This window comes from Enhydra lutris, unplaced genomic scaffold (genome assembly GCF_002288905.1).
Source record: "Enhydra lutris kenyoni isolate GAN:26980312 unplaced genomic scaffold, ASM228890v2 scaffoldscaffold24, whole genome shotgun sequence".
Taxonomy (NCBI): domain Eukaryota; kingdom Metazoa; phylum Chordata; class Mammalia; order Carnivora; family Mustelidae; genus Enhydra; species Enhydra lutris.
The window spans coordinates 16,651,093-16,672,703 of NW_019154108.1; the positions used below are offsets into that span (position 1 = coordinate 16,651,093).

At 41.0% G+C, this 21,611-nt stretch overlaps 1 protein-coding gene across 3 annotated transcripts in view; it reads right to left on the minus strand.

Moving 5' to 3' along the window:
• The window catches only part of LOC111150826 (acyl-CoA binding domain containing 6), a 200,649-nt gene extending 192,606 nt beyond the window's left edge, over positions 1-8,043 (minus strand). For all 3 annotated transcript variants that reach the window (XM_022508448.1, XM_022508450.1, XM_022508449.1), the window contains exon 1: positions 7,494-8,043. In XM_022508448.1, coding sequence (XP_022364156.1) covers positions 7,494-7,715 — 222 coding nt within the window. In that variant the 5' untranslated portion in view covers positions 7,716-8,043. The remainder of the gene's footprint in view (positions 1-7,493) is intronic.
• Between the last annotated feature and the right edge of the window lie 13,568 nt (positions 8,044-21,611).

Sequence of the window (21,611 nt, forward strand, 5' to 3'; positions counted from 1 at the left end):
TTTTCCAAATTTATTTTGTATACTCAGTAACTACAAGTTAGAAAATATTTGCATCTATATAGAATAACAAAATTTAACATTCTTTGCAAAAGCAAACAAAAGAACAAATTTTAAATACAAGCTGCTTTGGCTTACTGTATAAAATCACTGTTGTCTAATTCTGTGATACATAAAAAACTATGAGTGAAAACACTTGCACTCCTAAACTAGTAGGCAAATTATATATAAAAGGCAAATTATAAATATAAATTATGTAATCCTTATTACCATTTATCATATAAAAGAATTTTCAAACATGCAACAAACAAGCTTTAAAGTACAGTTTATCAGAATTCATAATATTGTTTATTTAGCCTCATTCTAATTACACTATCAGCATTTTATCTCTCCCAAATTCCAGGAAAATGCATACTCTTAGTAAAGTATCCTATTATGAAACTAATTGATATAAATATAGATGCTGACAGCCTTGCAAAAACTTTCAAGGGTTTTTCAACAATATAAATTCTATCTACTCCACAATAATCTTTTCTTGTTTGTCAATACTTATTCGTAACCCTCAAATGACATTTGTAGTGAAACTATGTATTTTTACTGTGAGTAAACATAAATGAAATTCACATAAGTGCAGAATTCACTATCCAGCCCCCGATTCTCAATGCCAAAAATAATCTCTTTCTGATGAACTCTCACGGCATTTACTCCTATACCTCTGACAGCACTTTCCACTTTTACCTGGTGTTACAAGGTTTTTTGTAAAGTCTCTTCTTTCTATCAGAACACAGCCTCTAGGAAACCATTCTTAACTCACTCACTGCACCTTATATAGAGCCTATCCAACAGTAGAAAATGTTTTCTGAATGTGGAATGAATGTTAGGCGTGTGTTCAACCAAATACTTATTTTTCCTAATACCACAATTGAACCCCCATCTACTTCTCAGAGACCCTCTCGCCATCTACTAATTTCATACACTTGAATTTTGCTAAAATCAACTGATGGTCTACTTGCTAACCAGACTGATCTACACACCGCTTTAAGGATTTTTATCCTGAGTTTCTCTCCCGTTACCGCCCTTGCCTGAAATGCCCTCTCCTCTTCCTTCAGCTTTTCACACCTTTCAGTCTCACTCAAAGTTCAGACTGTAAAAACCCTTTCAGTCACAATGATCTCATCCATCTCTGAATTCATTACAAGTATCATCTCCATCAATTGCTTAGCAATTAATCACATGGCCCTCTGATGAATATTAAAATGTTCACTTATACAGAAGCAGCCCTATTATAAGGGGACCAAGGGAAGAAACAGTGAGAGAGCAGAAATTGCATTTCTTGATCACCATAAACCAAAAGCTTCATATATGCTATGGCAAATGAGCCATACAACAATCTTGTTAGGTCTGCCATTCCAAACTTATTTTACAAATGAGTACAGAGAACCTGAGGAGGGTTGTCTGAGCTCACACATTAGCAAATCCCGAATTAATAGTCAGGATGTGAATTTAGAACTGTCTGACTCCAAAGTCCAATATTCCTTTTCCATAGCACTCTGTTTTACATGCCACATTGAATCTAGGCTTCAGTTCTGGCATCTCCAAAATCACTTCAATTACTAGATTGCTAGAAACATGAGTGAAAGGGTGCGTGGGTGGCTGTTAGTTAAGCATCTGCCTTTGGCTCAGGTCATGATCTCAGGGTCCTGGGATTGAGCATCATGTTGGGTTCCCGGCTCATCAGGGAGTCTTCTTCTCCCTCTGTCTCTCCCCGCCCCCTTGTGTTCTCTCTCTTTCTCAAATAAATAAAATCTTTAAAAAGAAAGAAAGATGAAACTATGATACATCATAAAAACAGCAGTCATTACTATTTCTGTTTTTTATCCAGACACCAGCCAATGGCAGAAACAAATACCAATATCTATTCTCCATTTCTCCTACAGTAATGGAAGTCTCAGCCAGACACACGGTCCTCCAGCTAAACTTATGTGACTATGCAACTTGCGCCCAGGTTCAGGGGACTGGGTATGTGTGAAAGTGGTATAAACATCTTCCTTAAAAAGAAAAGGGGGGCACGTGGGTGGTTTAGTCAGTTAAGTGTCTGCCTTCAGCTCAGGTCATGATCCCGGAGTCCCAGGATCAAACCCCACATGGGGCTCCCTGCTCAATGGGGAGTCTACTTCTCCCTCTGCCATTCACCCTGCTTGTGCTCTCTCTTGCTCTCAAATTAATAAATAAAATCTTTTTTTAAAAAAGGGGGAGGATTGGGGGACTTGTCTTTCCCTTTCCCTGAGCCCTGACTAGAACATGCATGCAGTCATGGTGAGCCATCTCTGGTCATGCAAAGAGGATCCGAAGCAAACAGTTCTCAAACTTTCTGTCTCATGATCCCTTTACATTCTTAAAAAAAAAGCTCCCCCAAGGAGCTTTGTTTATATGGGTTATATCTATCAATATGTACCATATTAAAAATTAAAAGACATTTTAAAATATGTATTAACTCATTTAAAAATAATAAACTCGGGCAACCCTTTCAGTCCCCTCCCTCTTCTGGAGCTTTGTACTATCGCTCAATAAAGTTCACTAACACTCAATAAAAAGTAAAATAAAAACAATAACTCATCAAGTTAATATAAGTAATAATTTTATAAAAATAACTGTATATTCTAAAGCACAAAAAACTTAGTGAGAAAAGTGACATTGTTGTACACTCTGCAGATCTCTTTAATGTCTGCCTTAATAGAAGGCAGTTATATTCTCATACCCACTTTTGTATTCAATCTATCGCAATATGTTGCTTTGGTTGAAGTATATGAAGAAAATGCTCACACAGATATGCTATTACAAAAGAAAGAGGTATTTTAGTAGCCTTTTCAGCTAACTGTGGATATTCTTCTCTGATACCACAAGTAGCAGTTTCTTTAAGACTGGATGCAATGTGGACTCTGATGTCATATCAATGAGTTTTTCTTACTGTTACACTAAAATCCATTGGTCTGACTTGCAATTTGAATGGCTCTTTTACTCAGACATAATCTGTAACATTCCACACAACATTTGGAAAGTAGGGCTCACTGAGTTATGCATTCCTCCCAAATGTTGACATATTGTACAAGAGTAGAAGTTTACAATCATTAAAATCACCACCAATCTCATCAAAAAAGTTCTTAAATATTAGGCAGCTGTCAGGTTCATGTGACAGACACAGATTTTCCAAACCTCTCATTTTCACTTGAAGGCTCAAATGTGACCACTGGCAACAAGTACTGTCAGCTGTTTTCCTTAAAGGAACAGGCTCACTTCATTCACTTTGAAGAGACCATCTGCCAAATACTCAAATTTGAATAAGCATAGTTAATCTGTGAGTTGTTTTATTAAGGAAAAATGATGTTTCATGAAAAATGTGGATAGCTCAGTTTGCAACTCAAAAATTACACAAGTGCTTTGGGGCACCTGGGTGGCTCAGTGGGTTAAGCCTCTGCATTCGGCTCAGGTCGTGATCTCAGGGTTCTGGGATCGAGCCCCACATCGGGCTCTCTGCTCAGCAGGGAGCCTGCTTCCCCCTCCCTCTCTGCCTGCCTCTCTGTCTACTTGTGATCTCTCTCTCTGTCAAATAAATAAATAAAATCTTTAAAAAAAAAATTACACAAGTGCTTTTCTTCAGTATAGCCAACATAATTCAGTGTGGATAACTGCCTTGCATGTACTCCCCATTTCATCACACACAATATTAAAAAGACTTGTACTCAAGAGTTAATATTTAATAGAAATCAATAGCTTTTACCACTTTATCACAGACATTTTTAAGTGAAATTGGTTTTTTGGTTTTTTTTTTACTCTGAGTATATGGTGGTGAAATAGATGATGACTAGTACAGTTTGCTTGCCACTGTCTTGATTCATGCTGATGCATCAACAGTTTTATCAAAGAGAAAAAAGGCAAATACTGTCCCAGTATTATTATGTCTAGTATTATTATCTGATCTTATAGATCTCCTAAGAAAGTCTCAGGGATTCTCAGGGGTCTCTAGACCACAGTTTGAGAACTGCCGCCTTCAGGGAATGGCGGAACTACAGGACAGAAAAAGACTGAGCCCCTGGATGACCTCATGAAGCACAATCACCGGACCAGCCTTAGGTCACCTACCTCCAGACCATTATATGTGACGAAAATAAAAGCTCAGCAGCTGACCCTGTATTCTAACTGACACAGAAGCTTCTGCATTCCCAAATTCAAACAATAGTTTTGGATCAGCAAAGACTGGATAAATACAACTACAGGATTTTAGGACATGATGAGTAACAGTTTCCAAATCATTAACGAATCATAAACTATAAAGCGGAGTTCTAAAATGTGCCACTTTAATAAAACACCTAAACCCTGTCCTGATATATATATGATATAGCCAATGCCCTTCAAACAGAATGTTTTAACAAAGGGGGCTAATGGCAAATGCCAGTGAATCATGTGTGGCCAGGTTAAAGTAGAACATGTTGGGTATCCTTGCTGTGCTGATGCTGAAGGCTCCTGTAAAACAAAGCTAACAGGGGTTTGAAATGTTCATTGTCCTAGAGTTTTCACAGGTGTCAAATAGTTATCTTTTGCTGTGAAAGTGTAGGCTAATGCAGAGGACCAAAAAACTGTTCACTGGTGTGATGTTTTTGAAACCTCACTAAAAGATGATTTTGGAGCCATAGGCTTATCCAAGACTGAAAGAGCTATGATGTTAGGTAAATTTAGGGCTCTGCCTAAGAAAAGAAAGTCCACAGCTCACCTTATTTTTATTATCTTCCTGGGGACAACTTTATTTCATTCGGCCTCCAAAATACAGTGCTACTCTGAATACAAAATGTAATCGTTTCATGAGAAATTCTGGTCCACCATGCATCAATTATATTGGAATTTCAACCTTATCATCCTATCAAAGATGCTATTTTTTAAAATTTTATTTATGTATTTGACAGAGAGAGAGCGAGAGAGCGCAAGTACAAGCAGGGGGAGCAGCAGGAGAAGGAGAAGCAGGATCCCCACTAAGCAGGAAGCCTAATGCGGGGCTCGATCCCAGGACCCTGGGATCATGACCCGAGCTGAAGGCAGATGTTTAATGGACTGAGCCACCCAGGCGCCCCAAAGACGCTATTTTTAACACTATCTCAGAATTCTACTAAAAATAAAATATTGAGGGGCACGTGGGTGGCTCAATGGGTTAAGCCTCTGCCTTTGGCTCTGGTAATGATCTCAGGGTCCTGGGATCGAGCCCCACATCGGGCTCTCTGCTTGGCAGGGAGCCTGCTTCCCCCTCTCTCTCTGCCTGCCTCTCTAACTGCTTGTGATCTCTGTCAAATGAATAAATAAAATCTTTTTTAAAAAAATAAATAAATAAAATATTGAGGAGGGCCTGGTGGCTCAATCAGTTAAGTATCCGACTCAGTTTCAGCTCAGGTCATGATGGGGGGGGGGCAGCGAAGCCATGAGATGGAGCCCCACCTCAGGCTCCACACTGGGCATAGAGCCTGATTAGGATTCTCTCTCCCTCTCAAAAAAAAAAAAAAAAAAAAAAAAAAGAGAGAGAGAGAGAAAGAAAGAAAAAAGAAAAAGAAAAAATTAGAAGAGATTGATAAAATTTGTGTCCCAATGTCTAAGTAAGCATAATCTTATTCTGTAACAACAAAGAATTTTATTTCCGGATACAGAATATTTCTAAATACCTTAACAACGAGTTCTTGAAAGGATGAGGGACATACCTCTTCCAGAATATCTGAAGTGAGGATACATGAGACAGAATGGTGACCAGTTGATAGTGACTAGAGTTCACTGATAACTCAGAAATCAGATATTAATAATGATGACACTATTATCAGTAAGTAAAATTATGTCCTCTAAAGAAAAAGAATGTTCTCTAGGGAATTTGGAGACAAATGGTCTAACGCTGCCCAGAGAATTATTAGTCAGACATGTTAAAGGTCCTAGCACAATGTTCAATAAACTCTTGTTAAATAACTGAAAGTTTTATTTTAATGTTATTGGGACAGGATAAATAACCAAAGAGAAAAAAAGATATCCATAACTTCTGCAAGAAAGCAAATTCCAAGGCCAATTCAGGGGCAGTTTTCATTCAACACTGTAATTTGTACCCTATATATCTTTAGCTATGTCTCTCAAGTCATTTTATTCATAACTGAAATTCATCAGTCTTCAAAAGAAGGTTCATCTCTATTCAGTATATTCAGTTGAAGAATACAGAGGGACCCTACAACTTTTTTTTTTTTTTTTTTTTTTTTTAAAGAATACAGGAGGAGGGGCGCCTGGGTGGCTCAGTGGGTCAAGCCTCTGCCTTCAGCTCGGGTCATGATCCCAGGGTCCTGGGATCGATGACCTCTCTGTCAAATAAATAAAACCTTAAAAAAAAAAAAAAAATACAGGAGGAAATAGATACCAAGAAGCAAAAGAAAGGTTAAAATTTTTTTGTAAAATAAAATGGACTATTCCCCAGAACATCTTTGTTTCCAGTGTTCCAAAGAGCTGGAGTTTTCCAAAAATGTTATTTAACTCTTGTTAACAATTTTTCACGTGTTTAAATCTAGACTCCTCAAGAAACTTTCCAAGACTCTCGAAGGCAAATACCATGATGCCTTTTCTTCTTTGCACTCGCGGCAGGTATAACAACCCAAGTGTTTTGCACAGAAAAGATGTTATACAAGTACTGGTAGATTAAAATAAAGCAATTACTTCTCCTTCTGGTACCTTCGACTCTTTGAATGATAAATTAAACATGTCTTAAACGACATTACGATTATGAAGTTCAGAGCTTTAGAGTCAGGAGCTACAATCTAGTTCCAGTTCTGACTGATTTGTCTGTATGACCCTAGGAAGTTATCTACTCTCTTTGGGTTTCCCTTTTCTTTCCAGCCAAAGAAGGGGATTATTTCACCTGGTGTTTACTAGCTCTAAACAGCATCTTTATAATAGCATCTAACAGTCAGAAGCCCATCCAATCAAAACATAAGTCTAATATATTTAGGATTTTAAAAATACAATGACAAAATTATAATACCTTATTTTGCATTGCATCACCTTTTTATTACGATCATATAATTCTCCTGGATCTCACAATTTTCTTTAACATTACTTCCATATGACCATATTACTTCCATAATTACCTCCATATGACCCTTCAGCAAGACTGAATGAAAAATCTTATTTTATCATTCTCATTTTGTAAAGGTTCTGAAGCTGGTAAAACCATAAGTGCAAGGTCGCTGTGCAAGTCAAAGAAGACATGGAAAGCTGTCATTCGGTGTCCAGCCAAATATCACTTCCAGGATAGCAGACAGGCCCTTTCCATATTCAGGATTCTAATTCTTAGCAGATGATTATACACACACACACACGCAAACTTCACTGCACCTAGCCATCAACCAAGCACGGTAACTATTCCATTTTGGAGGACACAGAAGGCCTCTGGCCGCTCTCCCGCATCCACCCCTTCCCCAGGATTTTACCTGCTTGTACCTGGCGTACAGGTACAAGAGCTGCTCCCTGCTGGCCACCTGGACCAGGCCTTGGAGGTGCGCTGCAGCCTTCTCAAAGAGCTCTGTCAGACTCCCGGACGCCTCGGTCTCGGGACTCTGGAGGGATTCCACATCACCGGAGTCGTCCCCCGAGCTCAGCTCTCCGCCGCTGTCGCCCGTGGTAGCCCCCGCGGGCAGGAATGGCGAGGCCATGTGTCCTCGATCGGTCCGTCCCTCTGTGTCCGCTCAGTGCTCCTCGGAGCGAGGGTAACGCCGGCTCCCGGGCCTGGCCCACCAGTCTCGGTCGAGAGCCCGACCTCGAGTCGGACCCAAGCTCACTTACTCCGCGCGGCCTCGCGTAACTGTGCCTCCCTCCCACCTCTCTCCCGGGCGCGCAGGGCACCCGCGGCGGCTCGCCCCCGGCCGAGCCGGTCTCCTCCGCCTGCCTCTGGCTAACAGAGCACTCGGGCCGGACCCAGGTTCCTCCACCCGCGAGGCGTTGGGTCGGGGGTCGGAGAGCGGCTGGCGGGGCCGGCGGCCGGGGCGGGACGGGGAAGGGGCGGCGTGCGCGCGGGGCGGGACGGAGGCGGCGTGCACGCGGGGCGGGGCGGGGCTGGGCGAGGCGGCGTGCTCGCGGGGCGGGGCGAGGCTGCGTACGCGCCTGAGCACGCGTCCGAGCACGCGCACGAGGTGAGGCCCGGCGGAAGCCTCGCGGTGGGCGGGCGAGCGTGGGTGGCAGTACTTGGGGCGCCCTCCTCTAGGAGAACTCGCGGGGTCGCTTTATGGAGATGTCGCACCGAGAAACTGTCCTCAGTCGTTGGGATGTCCACTAATCATTTCGCTGAAATTACCAATCCCTAAATCTGGAAATTGTTCTCGGAAGAGGTCTTCGCGGCGGGAAAGGAGGCCGTCGGTTTGGTAGTGTAACGATAGGAGCGGAGTCGCGGGAAACACCGAGCTGAGGACGAAGGTTCCGCCTGCGCCCCCTCCGCGGATGGTGTGTCCCCGGCGCCCCCAGACTGGCCACGCATTCCTGCCGGCGCGTCTGTTGCTTGAGAGCTTGGCTTTAACTTGAATAATGGGTGAAAATTTGGGAGGTGGGGCCTTCACCGCCCAAGCCATGTGATTGGTCCGGGTCTGGCTTTGGGCGACTGTGGAGCCCCCTACGTCCGGGCTGTGCGGGGCAGTCCCTGGGCCCCCTGCCGTTAGCACGAGTCTCTGACCCGGCCCCTGCCATTGTGTTTTGAAGACACAAGTGAAACCGAGAAGTCTCATACAGTTCTGCCCTAACGGAACTTACACAAAACTACCCAAGAACTGCAGCGTGATTGTAATAATTAACTTTCACTTAGCGATGGTTATATCCCGGGTGGTGTAAAACAAAAATGAAAACACTATGTTCATTTAGTACTCAAAACAGAGTAATAAGCACCATCAGATGGGTACAAAGTGTTCTCAGAAGCGGTTACTGACCCTGTGGGGTTAGACCTGTCTACGAGTGGACAGGGGAGATGAGGCGAGAAGTGTCAAAGTTTGGGTCAGGATTCAAGAAAAGTTCCTTGAGATTCTAGGATGTCATGGGTCATGGGATGGAGCCTCGAGTTGGGCTCTCGGCTTAGCAAGCTCATCAGGGAGCCTGCTTCCCCCTTCCCCACCATGACCCTGCTTGTGCTTTCTCTCACTATCTCCCTTTTTCTCTCAAATAAAATTTTTAAAAAAATTATACTTTTCTGTATGTACATTATACTTGGATGAAAGGATTAAAAACAACACACGAAAAAGAAAAACAAGGGGCTCCTGGGTGGCTCAGTGGGTTAAGCCGCTGCCTTCGGCTCGGGTCATGATCTCAGGGTCCTGGGATCGAGCCCCGCATCGGGCTCTCTGCTCAGCAGGGAGCCTGCTTCTCTCTCTCTCTCTCTCTCTCTCTCTGCCAGCCTCTCTGTCTACTTATGATCTCTCTCTGTCAAATAAATAAATAAAATCTTAAAAAAAAAAAAATAAGAAAGAAAAGAAGAGCCCCCGACGTTGGGAAGCTGGCCTGACACTCACAGCTAAGTCGTATTATTGTCCCGTTAGAAATAATCTCATGAGGGCACCTGGGTGGCTCAGTGGGTTAAGCCGCTGCCTTCAGCTCAGGTCATGATCCCAGGGTCCTAGGATCGAGCCCTGCATTGAGCCCCGCATCAAGCCCCACATCAAGCCCCGCATCTCGGCTCCCTCGGGTTACTACTTCTTTACAAATTACAACTTTATTCTCCTATTAGTCTTCTCTCCCTATAGATAAGATTTATTGAGATGCCCAGTCATGGGATTGCCCTGGCTTTCTGACTGCAACCAATTGAAAACAGATTCCTGCTACCTTAGACTCTCCCTCAAGCACTAACCACCAACCGAAGCCCAAATCCTGTAACAGGTCTTTCTGAACACCTTCTTACTGAGGAAGCCCATAGTTCCCTGTGATATGTATTTTTCCTTGCTGCAACAAGAATTAAATACAACTGGGTTTACTACAGCTGAGTTCTTGGAGGTCTCTAGCTGAAGGGGTTAATACTTGAGAAGGTTTGATTTCTCCAAGATTCTATCAAAACTCCAAAACTATCAGGATATGGCAACTTTGAGAGAATAAATTTTTTACAATTGGTGTTTCCATTCAAGCATTTCTTGGGTACTGTAGGGAACTGAATATGTTTTTCGGAATCTCAAGAAAAAAAAAATCAGCCAAGATATCAGGAAGACAGGAGAAAATATTATAATTAGAATGAAAGTATAACAATCAGTATAAAAGATTAACGACAAATATGGAGAGGTTACTGATTCAAAGGGATACACTGACAAGTCAAAAGCAAGACTGGGAATGCTAACACCTGGACTCCAAAGTGAGGCAGAGAAGGAGCAGTCAGGAGAAAACTGTTAAGAGCTAATCAGTCTTGCTGGTGGTGGTTGTCTTGCTGTACATGTGCTCATGGCCCCACCTTCTGCTAACGGTGAATCATTCTTGCAAATAAAATAAATAGTAGGGGCGCCTGGGTGGCTCAGTGGGTTAAAGCCTCTGCCTTCGGCTTGGGTCATGATCCGCATTGGGCTCTCTGCTCCGCAAGGAGCCTGCTTCCTCCTCTCTCTCTGCCTGCCTCTCTGCCTACTTCTGATCTCTGTCTGTCAAATAAATAAAATATTTTTAAAAAAATAAATAGTAGGGGCGCCTGGGTGGCTCAGTGGGTTAAGCCGCTGCCTTCGGCTCAGGTCATGATCTCAGGGTCCTGGGATCGAGCCCCGCATCGGGCTCTCTGCTCAGCAGGGAGCCCGCTTCCTCCTCTCTCTCTCTGCCTGCCTCTCTGCCTGCTTGTGATCTCTGTCTGTCAAATAAATAAATAAAATCTTAAAAAAATAAATAAATAAATAGTAATAAGATTATATGCATAGTACACTTTACACAAATTCTACAAGTGATGTTCTGAGAAATAAGTTTTGGAGGCAGAGTAAGTCCTTAAACTGACAATTTCTTTAAGTGATTCTAAGTAATGCTGTTGACTTTGCTAAGAGATCTGAAGGTTATGAGAATACTACCCAACAGTATTTGCTGGTATTTTCCAGTGTTTATATTCACTGTAGGTTACAGTTCTTTGTAAGGACTTTAACAAAAAGAAATGCAAAGAGAAGATTGTACTATACTGCAACACGACATCCTGAACAGACCTAAAATCTGAATTAATGAAAGTCATACCTGCTTCGACGACAAAGCTAAAGTCAGGACATGCAAAGAAAATATTTTTGTTAAAAAAGTAACTGGATTTAGCACAAATCAAGTTTTGTGAAATATTGGCCTTTTTTTACATTACCATCAAAATATTCATTAATTCATCAAAGATATGAAGCCCTGATATGTTTCAGACACAGGGATAAACCCTATGGATAAACAAGAATATCATTCCTCTTCCTCTACTCCAGCCTTGTGGATCCCCTTGAGGCTCTTCTTCCAACCCAGCACCCTCCCACTTCAGTACCTTTGTGCTTACTAGTCCTTCTTTCTGGAACACTCTATCCCCAGATTTCTATACGGTTTGCCCTCACCTCCTTTAGGTCTTTGCTCAATCACTGCATTAGCTGAACTTTCCTTGGTAGCCTTATTAAAAATTGCAATTTCATCCTCCCAACACTCTCTACCCCACTTCTTTAGCACTTATTGCTAACTGGCAATATATTTTACTCATTTGTTATATCATTTCTATATAAATCCCAGGAAAGCAGGGATTTTTGTGTGTTTTTATCCCTGCTGTATTCCCCAGAGCTGGTGCGTAGCGAAATCTTTATTGAATAGATAAGTTAGTGAATGTATAAAAGACCCAGTCATTGTTCTTGAAGGCCTTGGGTAGTAAATGAATAAAGGCAATAATGCATTACTGTGGATGAGTGATATGGAAAGGTCATGCTAGACAGAAGAAATAGCATGAGTAAAGGCACAGGGGTATAAAAATAGCAAGCAATATTGCTTGTTTTCACTTGATAATAAGTAAGGTTCAGTAAACAAACAGCAGAGGGTAATTAGCTGTTTTTTCTCACCAACGCAAGCTAAAAGTTGGAACATATGTTAACCCACTCCTGAATGGAATACCTTGCTTAACAAAGACTGCATTATTTTGCAAATATTTAAAAGAAGAGAGCTCTTATGCTCAGCGGCTTATTTGTATGTCACTAATCAAATTGGTAGTATTTACCTAGGACATAATCTTCTAGGCAACCTATGGTCTTTAATCCAACTCCTTAAGCCCATTAGTGGGATCCTGACACATAAGCAGATAAGCATGTAGAGAGAGATATTAGATTATATTATCTAATTTGCATAATCTTGAAGTTCATTTGACCACCTTCAAATACAATAACTAGCAGAATTATACTGAACACACACACCAAAAGAAGGACAGAGAAATCAGAATCCTGACTTTGGAGTCTTTATGAAATCTATATAATGAATGAAATTTAATGGAAAAAAAGCCCCACATCCTCAAGTTCATGAGAAGTTAGGTACTTCCAACTAAAAATTAAGAAAAATGTGATTAATTTTGAGACACCTCCCACCCCAACCTTTGTAGAGGCTGTTTGGATGGACTTAACTTCATCTAAGTAACAGATTTCTGGGGAAGTGTTTGTGGGTTTGGAAATTGATTTAATGGTGGAATCTTGTATAATGCTGCTTATCATTTTACAGATTCAAATACAAGGGCAAATCACATGCCATAAAGCAAAATAGGATTAAATAATTAAAGCCTACTATACTCTTAGTTATTCGTCCTGAAGAGATTCCACTGTGCTTGATAAAATGAACCAAAGACCAGTATAAAAAATCAGCGGACTCAAGTAAGCGGGTAGTAATGGCTCACTTCTGCCCCACAGGTGAAACATTTTGGTTGTTGTTGTTGTTGTTAATTTATTAGCAAGTACATTAATGGTGCTGCAGATTATATATTAGTAAATGTGAAGAAGTTTTAAAATTTCATATTGTTATTTTGACTTGCTGAAAATTAATCAACAATGAACTATTAAATGCTGACTTATTAACATTTTAGGTCATGTAATACAATAAAAAGTCCACAGGCCAGGGAGTCTGCTATCATTCTTACAATCAAATAATTTAAATTTTAGTTGTAGAAATAGGATTAGGACTCGTGAGAAAAATTAGAAAGTTAAATAACACAGGAAAATTACGTACTAAATCTTGTGGTGCGCAATAACAATGGGATTTTTTTTAGCTAGATATCCTCTCCATAAAAGTCTTCAGTTGAGCTCTGTTATTTTTCAGAAGGAGCCTTTTAAACACTGAATGACTTGTGTGAAACCTTGTATATTCAGGTGGGTGTCCAAGTGGCTCCACCACACACGTCTCCCAATACGGATGTATGTATGTGCGTATGTATGTATCACCTGTTTATTTTTATTAAGGTATAGTTGACACACAATGCTGTAGTCTGGGGCTTTTCTATCTACTAAAACACACAGTGCTCAGCATTCTTTAAATGAAAAGGGAGCTATTAGTCAATTGGCAGAAACTAATTTGCACTATTTGAGTGAGATCGTTTTTGGAAAGGATCCCTGAACTTGAAATCAAAAAACTGAAAATTTTCTTATCCATCTCCATAATCTTTTCCTGGGCACAGTTACCGGGTTGAAGAACAAAGGGTCCAGAAAGTAAAAACATAACTAACACATTATGCCTTCATAGAATGTAACTTCTTTATATGAAAAATGAGGCCTGGGGGGCCTGGGGGGCACAGTGGGTTAAACCTCTGACTCTTGATTTTGGCCTTAGCTCCTGTTCAGGGTCATGGGATGGAACCCAAGATGGTTTCCAAGCTCACTGCAAAGTCTGCTTAAGTTTCTCTCTCCCCTCCCTCTGCTCCTCCCCTGCCCCCATCATGATCTCTCTCTAAAATAAATAAATATATCAGAAAGAAAGGGAGGGAGGAAGGGAGGGAGAGAGGGAGGGAGGGAGGGAGAGAAAGAGGAAGGGAGGGAGGGAGGGGGAAGGAAGGAAAGAAGAAAGGAAGGAAGGAAATGGATGGATGGATGTGGCCTGTGGGTTTGAACTATTTAGACCAATCCGTGGGTGGTGTAAGATTCCAGGTGGCAGTCATCTTGCAGGGCACCGGCGGAGTGGAGGTGTAATATACACATTGACCACATGATGGCAATACAGAGCCAGGTTTCTTTTCAGCCAGTGTGACAAATTTGCTGATTACCTTTGTCTTTTGGGTCCTCGCATCTAGGAAAGACATGGATCTTGCACAAGGAACGAAACAATTGTTTATGTAATTATATCTTTATTTTAAACAGAAGCCAAATCCTAATTTTGTTTCTTCTTTGAACTTGGAACTCAAGAGCTGAGAGTGAAGAGGAAAACAGGCTTTGTTAAGATGTGCTTGGTTAGAAAAAATGTTCTAACAAGTACACTTGCTATTCTGAATGTCACAATAAGAAATAGAGGTTATAGAGTGTAAAGCAAGATAAATTTAGCTCTGAGTCTACGTCATTACCCCCTCTTGATTGTTGTTGGTGGTTGTTTTTGTTTTTGTTGAATTTTCTTTTCTTGAAGAAAAAATATTTTGCACCTCACCCTGTTCTTCCAAATATTTGGGGGAACTTTAAGGTTAAAATTGACATTCTAGGGGCACGTGGGTGGCTCAGTCAGTTAAGCATCAGACTCTTGATTTCAGCTCAGGTCATGATATAGGTCATGAGCTCAGGATCCTGAGCTCGAGCCCCTTGTTGGACTCTGCATTGGCCATGGAGCCTGCTTAAGAGTCTCACTCTCCCTCTCTCTCTGGCCCCTCCCTCCTGCTCTCTCTCTCTCTCTCTCTCTCTAACCCTCTCTCAAAATTTAAAAAATTAAAAAAAGAGGCCAAACTCCTTTTAAAAATTAACATTTTATGGGGCGCCTAGGTGGCTCAGTGGGTTAAAGCCTCTGCTTTTGTCTCAGGTCATGATCTCAGGGTCCTGGGATCGAGCCCCACATCGGGCTCTCAGCTCTGCAGGGAACCTGCTTCCTCCTCTCTCTCTGCCTGCTTCTCTGCCTGCTTGTGATCTCTGTCAAATAAATAAATAAAACCTTTAAAAATTGACATTCTAAAATACACAATAAAAGATAAATATTTAGTATATGTTTATTATAGTTTAAAAGACTCAGGAAGTGAAAATGTGCCAAAATTAGAATTTTCATACACTACATTTTCTTTACATTTACATTCATCAATAGATCCCATTGTTGTTGATCTCAGTGTTCTCAGCTGAGCATCACCCTGGAAGAAACCGTGACTTTGATGAATTCTATGCCATTTATGCTCGCAAGAGTTGGTAAGATGTTAGTAATCAAAAACCAGGAATGGTTTTCATCATCAAGAAAATCTGGTCAGGCAGACACCATCACATTAAATAGTTTTGTTTATATTACTTTAAAATAGAGAATAACATTCAAGTAGGTTCTTTTTTTTCTCTTCTTTTACAATTTATTTATTTATGTGTGAGTCAGTGGGAAGGGACTAAGGAAGAGGGGGAATCTCAAGCAGACTCTGCTCTCCACCTTGACATTGATCCCACCACCCTGAGGTCATGGGCCTGAGCCAAAATTGAGAGTCAGATGCTTAACTGACTGAGCCACCAGATGCTCCAAGATTGTAAGTTTTTAATTTCCAGCTTTTGAAATGTCAAATGACCGTGTATACCTTTAGTCCATTATTCTGACAATAGAATTAAACCTCTCTTCCTGATCCCCAAAATGAGTCAAGCAAATAGCAATCTTTATTTATTTATTTTTAAGATTTTATTTATTTATTTGACAGAGATCACAAGTAGGCAGAGAGGCAGGCAGGGAGAGAGGAGGAAGCAGGCTCCCTGCTGAGCAGAGAGCCCGATGCAGGGCTCGATCCCAGGACCCTGAGACCATGACCTAAGCCCAAGGCAGAGGCTTTAACCCATTGAGCCACCCAGGCACCCCGTAATCTTTATTTATTAAAGTGCATCCGTGTTGCTCAGAAATAGCAGCACTGTAAACCTTACTGACAAGATTCCATCAGACACTCGTGTACGCACAGACATGTCGCTGATGCTTATAACCGGTCTGAATATTGATGTTCCTGCTTCTGATTTTTTTTCATGACAAGAGTTTTTTAAATCAATTGTTTATTATTAACATTTTGAAATGTACAGAAAATTGAAAGAATAGTAAATAATCACCCAACTTTCTATCGCCTGGATTCAACAATTGTTAACAGTTTTCCAAATTTGCTTTATCTATTTATGATCTACGATTTTTTGATGAACCATTTGAGAATAAGTCACAGACATCGTGGTACTTCAAAAAAAACCTAAGTACTATAGTATGAATCTCGTAAAAATAAGAAAATTCCATTATAAAACCATAATGCCATTATCATAGTTAAGAAAATGAACAAATATCAATAATCATGAAGTCCTTTGTATTCAAAATTTCCCATTTTTTTCCAAAAAGGCTTTAAACACACATATGCTCAAATTACTTAAAACTAAAATACATGGGGCACCTGGGTGGCTCAGTCAGTTAAGCATTGGCCTTCAGCCCAGCTCATGATGCCAGGGTCCTGGGATTGAGTCCTGTATGGGGCTCCTTGCTCAGCGGGGAGTCTGCTTCTCCCTCTCCCTCTGCCTACCCCCCCCACCCATGCTCTCTCTCTCTCTCAAATAAATAAATAAAATATTTTTTAAAAAAGCTAAAATACACGGATATATATGTATTATACATATATTAGCATATGAAAGCCAGAGCTCAGGTCCGAAAGGTTCGGTCAAAAAAATCAGAGCACTTTATAGTGAGGGTGAACAAACAGCAAGAATTTATTGACAACTGATCACATGCTAATTACCGTTTCTGATTCTCTGAGTGTATGGGTATATAGAAGCATCAAAGGCGTTGAGCCTACATTTGTGCTGAGTATAAGCAAAAGCATAACATATCAGCAGAAGGTTCGGGCAATTTTCTTTTTAATTGACATGCTTTGCAAATGATTCAAAGAACCTCAATTTCATATAAAATATCAAGAAGGTAAAAAGAAAGTCTATTTGTGATATTTTATCCTAAATATGTAATTTGTTCTTTTCTAACTTCTAAACAGTAAAATAGCTTTCATGTAATAGTTATCTTGCATACACCATAATTTTTTTGCAAGGGCATGTTATCAGTCATAAGTAAAGATAATATTTGAATTATTTTGGTTACATTAAATTGTCATGCTCTTTTGCTTTTAATAATAAGGTCTGTTTCATTTTGTGTTTCTGTGCATGGTATAGGGTGAGTTGTTTATGGAGAGACATAAGACAGAGAAAGAAGGGATGAGAGAGAGAGAAGTCTTGAGTTGCACACAACCCCAAACAGGGACTGGGGGACAAGACAGGTGCACACAAAAGAGAGGTGAACCATTATATAATCAAGCACTAAATAATATACTGAGGAATTCAGAAAAGAGAAAAGTCAGCAAAGACATCAGAAGCTTCCAGTGCTTCCTGGAGATGGGAGTTGAGCCTTAAGGGATGGTCACATTTGAATAGGAAACAGCAAGCAAGAAGGGCTTTACTGGTGAGTGAAACCATGTGAGGAAAGTCATCATGGCACACTTGGAAGACAGTGGTTTGGGTAAAGGAAATTGATTGGGAAGCAGGGAGGGAAAAAGAAAGTTAGGGGTAAAACAAGCCTCACAGTTCCCTAGGGTAAAGAGTCTCCTCTTCCATTTGTACCCTGCTTTGTTCCAGAAGTAATTTTAGGTAGATATGACAATCACTGTCGAAGTGTAAGAGTGAAATTCTGAATCAAAAATGGGTGATTAGATTGGCTTAATGAAGGGAGTTGAGAATAGAGAGAAATGGATGAGGTTGACATTAAGTCAATGGCTACAATCCGTCTATTAACGTGGCATTCTGTTGACCACGGTTTTCCCTCTTTTTCCTCCCTTTTCCTTTTGTTCATCATAATATTCTTGGGACTTCACGGCTGACTATTGACTAGGATAGAATCATATTAACCTAAAATATATTGAAGTATTTCATAGTTATCCAAAGCATCTATCACAACTGAGTAATTAAAATAAATGTATTTTAACAAATCAAAACCACAATGAGATATCACCTCACACCAGTCAGAATGGCTACAGTTAACAAGTCAGGAAATGACAGATGCTGGCGAGGATGCGGAGAAAGGGGAACCCTCCTACACTGTTGGTGGGAATGCAAGCTGGTGCAACCACTCTGGAAAACAGCATGGAGGTTCCTCAAAATGTTGAAAATAGAACTACCCTATGACCCAGCAATTGCATTACTGGGTATTTACCCTAAAGATACAAACGTAGTGATCCGAAGGGGCATGTGCACCCGAATGTTTATAGCAGCAATGTCTACAATAGCCAAACTATGGAAAGAACCTAGATGTCCATCAACAGACGAATGGATAAAGAAGATGTGGTATATATACACAATGGAATACTATGCAGCCATCAAAAGAAATGAAATCTTGCCATTTGCGACGATGTGGATGGAACTAGAGGGTATCATGCTTAGTGAAATAAGTCAATCGGAGAAAGACAACTATCATATGATCTCCCTGATATGAGGGAGAGGAGATGCAACACGGGGGGTTAAGGGGGTAGGAGAAGAGTAAATGAAACAAGATGGGATTGGGAGGGAGACAAACCATAAGTGACTCTTAATCTCACAAAACAAACTGAGGGTTAATGGGGGGAGGGGAGTTGGGGGGGTGGGATTATGGACATTAGGGAGGGTGTGTGCTATGGTGAGTGCTGTGAAGTGTGTAAACCTGGCGATTCACAGACCTGTACCCCTGGGGATAAAAATATATTATATGTTTATAAAAAATAAAATTTAAAAAAATAAATAAAAATAAATGTATTTTAGTAGCTTCCTACTAAAGCCTTTACAATCTATCTGGAGCCCAATCTTGGCCTTCCTGACAGATCTACCCTGGCAGGTGCACCCCCCAAAGAATTCCCCTTAGGGGGCACCATTCATCCATCAGAGAACTCTGCCCCATTAACACTAAAGGTGTTAGCTAGTCTGTTAGTAGGAATGGACATGGAGAATTTACTGCTAATATCAATTATATGGTTATATGGCAGTAACAAAACCCCCTAAACTTCAATGACTTTATCCCATAAATCTGTGATTCTACCCACACTCTGTTTCTCTGCACAGCAGAGTCATCAGAGATCCATTCTGACAGGACCCATCTCGACACCTTCTTCCACAATCTCTAAAGCAGCAATAAAGGAGAAAGTTACAAAATTGTGCCCTGGTTCTGAAAGGTTTCACTCAGGAGTGACAAATCACTTCTAACCCATTTCATCAGCCAATGTAAGTTACGTGGTCATAACCTAACTTCAAAGGGGGCAGAGGTACAATCCTACTATGTTCTTGGAAAGAGATGAATGCCAGACTATTCATGAACGTCCCAATGACTTTCACCACCTTACTCTTTTTTTTTTTTCCTTTCTTCTTCCCTACCTTTTGTGACAACATATTATTTAATGAAAAACTCCCTGCTAGTGTAGGGTCACTCACTGAATAAGAGATTTGCTGCCTCATGCACATTATACCTTTGAAAGTACATTCTATGTAGTATTTTACAGTATTAGAATACAATTTCTGCAAATACTGCCCAATTCAGAGACCATCTGTAAGTTTATGGAAACTATTAACTGTAGTGAACATAACTGCACTGAATCACATGTCTGCAGTATCTTCCTTTTTTCCATGGAAACCGGGAGACATTTTGCAATTTATCAACAAGTGTGTTGCCAGATTAGAATTGAAGGCTTGCTTCCAACTCATTGTGTTTGTCAAGACATGGTCCAATTATCCCTAATGCATAGAAGAAATAGCTGTATATTTCCCACTGTGCCTCTCAGACTTCAATAGTTGGCTGAGTATTGGTCAGTGTGTTATACCATCACCATCCAGGAGGGTCAGTGGAAAGTTCTCTGTTTTCAGTGACAAGCATGCCTTAGCAGTTTGGAAGAATTAGTTATCTGATACCTTGTAGTATGTTAAGGGCATTGGCCTTGGTGTAGAAAGAGCTTTGCACATGCTTGCTACCTATCTCAACTATGTTTACTTATTTTCTATTTTTTAATTAATTTCCTATTTCGTTTTGCCTTTTGCGACCTGCCCATTTTTAATTTCTCTACCTTGGAATTCCCTTGAAACATGATTACATGTTGATGGAAAAGGTCATAGGGGAAGACTAGTAAGATCACACTTAGAGTTGTTTTTCAGAAGAGCAAAAGTTAGGTTTGTCTTGGTGGCCACTGAATCCCCATTGCCTGGGATGGCTCCCGGCACATGATGCCCCCAAAATACTATTGGATTAATAAACAAGGGAATGACCAATAGATAGAAAAGACATTATTGGTATGATTCTATGATTCTTTTGACCAATGGCAAAAATTGTAAGGTGCTGGACTGGAATGAGAGACGGAGAAAACTTCTCTTGTTAAATGAAACTAACAAGCCCTAGTTTTGCTCTCCAATGATTTTAGTGGCTAGATTGTCTTCATCTCCCATTACTCCCTAATCAAGTCAACTTCTCAGCCAAACTGAGCCACCGACTTTTCTCCAAATGGTCCTGCTCCTTGTTGAATTTTTGTCCCCTGCCCCAAAAGATATGTTGAGGTCCTAGCCCCCAGTATCTCAGAATGTGACCTGATTTGGAATTAGGGTCATGGCAGATATCATTGGTTAAGATGGGGTCATACTGGAGTAGGGCCGACCCTTACTCCAATATGACTTGTGTCCTTGTAAGATAGTCACGTGGACACAGAGACACACAAATAGAATGTGGTGTGACAACGAAGGAAGGCAGAGAACTGGAGAGATGGGAGGGCTCCCCAAGAATGCTGAATACGGCCTGCAAACCAGAGCAAGCTGGAAGAGGCAAGGAAGATCCTCCCCTACAGGTTTCAGAGAGAGACCAGGGCCCTACTAACTAGACTCTGGACTTATAACCTCCAGGGCTGAGGCCATAAATTTCTGTTGTTTTCAGTCCCCCAGTCTGTGGCACTTTGTTACAGCAGTCCTAGGACACAAAGGTGCTCCTCACGCCCAAATGTTTTATCTTTTCTATCTCGTCTTCACCACGTGGTCCATCTCAAGACCTTCCTCAATATCTCTTCTTGGGTAAAATCTCGAAATTATCTCCAAAATATGAGATGGGCAGGCTCTCCTCACCTCCTGGAACAGCTGTGCCTATTGTGGAGTAGACGGTGAGGAACGACCATAAGATTCTAAAGAGACAGTTCTGAGGGTATCAAGGTGAGGAGAAGTACCATGAGTGAAACAAAAGAGTACATTCAGGGGAAAGCATACTGGTCGATGAGACCTGGGAGGAAAATGGCGTGGGTGGGGGAGGGGCAAGAATACAAAAAGCTTGTACGCACAATATTTTGAAAGGCAACGTGAAGGTCCCAGGAGAGGTGTCACTGTCTAGGTGCGCAGACACCACTCCAGGTTCCCTGGCAAAGAGGCTTCCTCCTCAGTAATGATACTTTGCTGACAAAACTGCTTGCAATTGAAATAAATACTGTG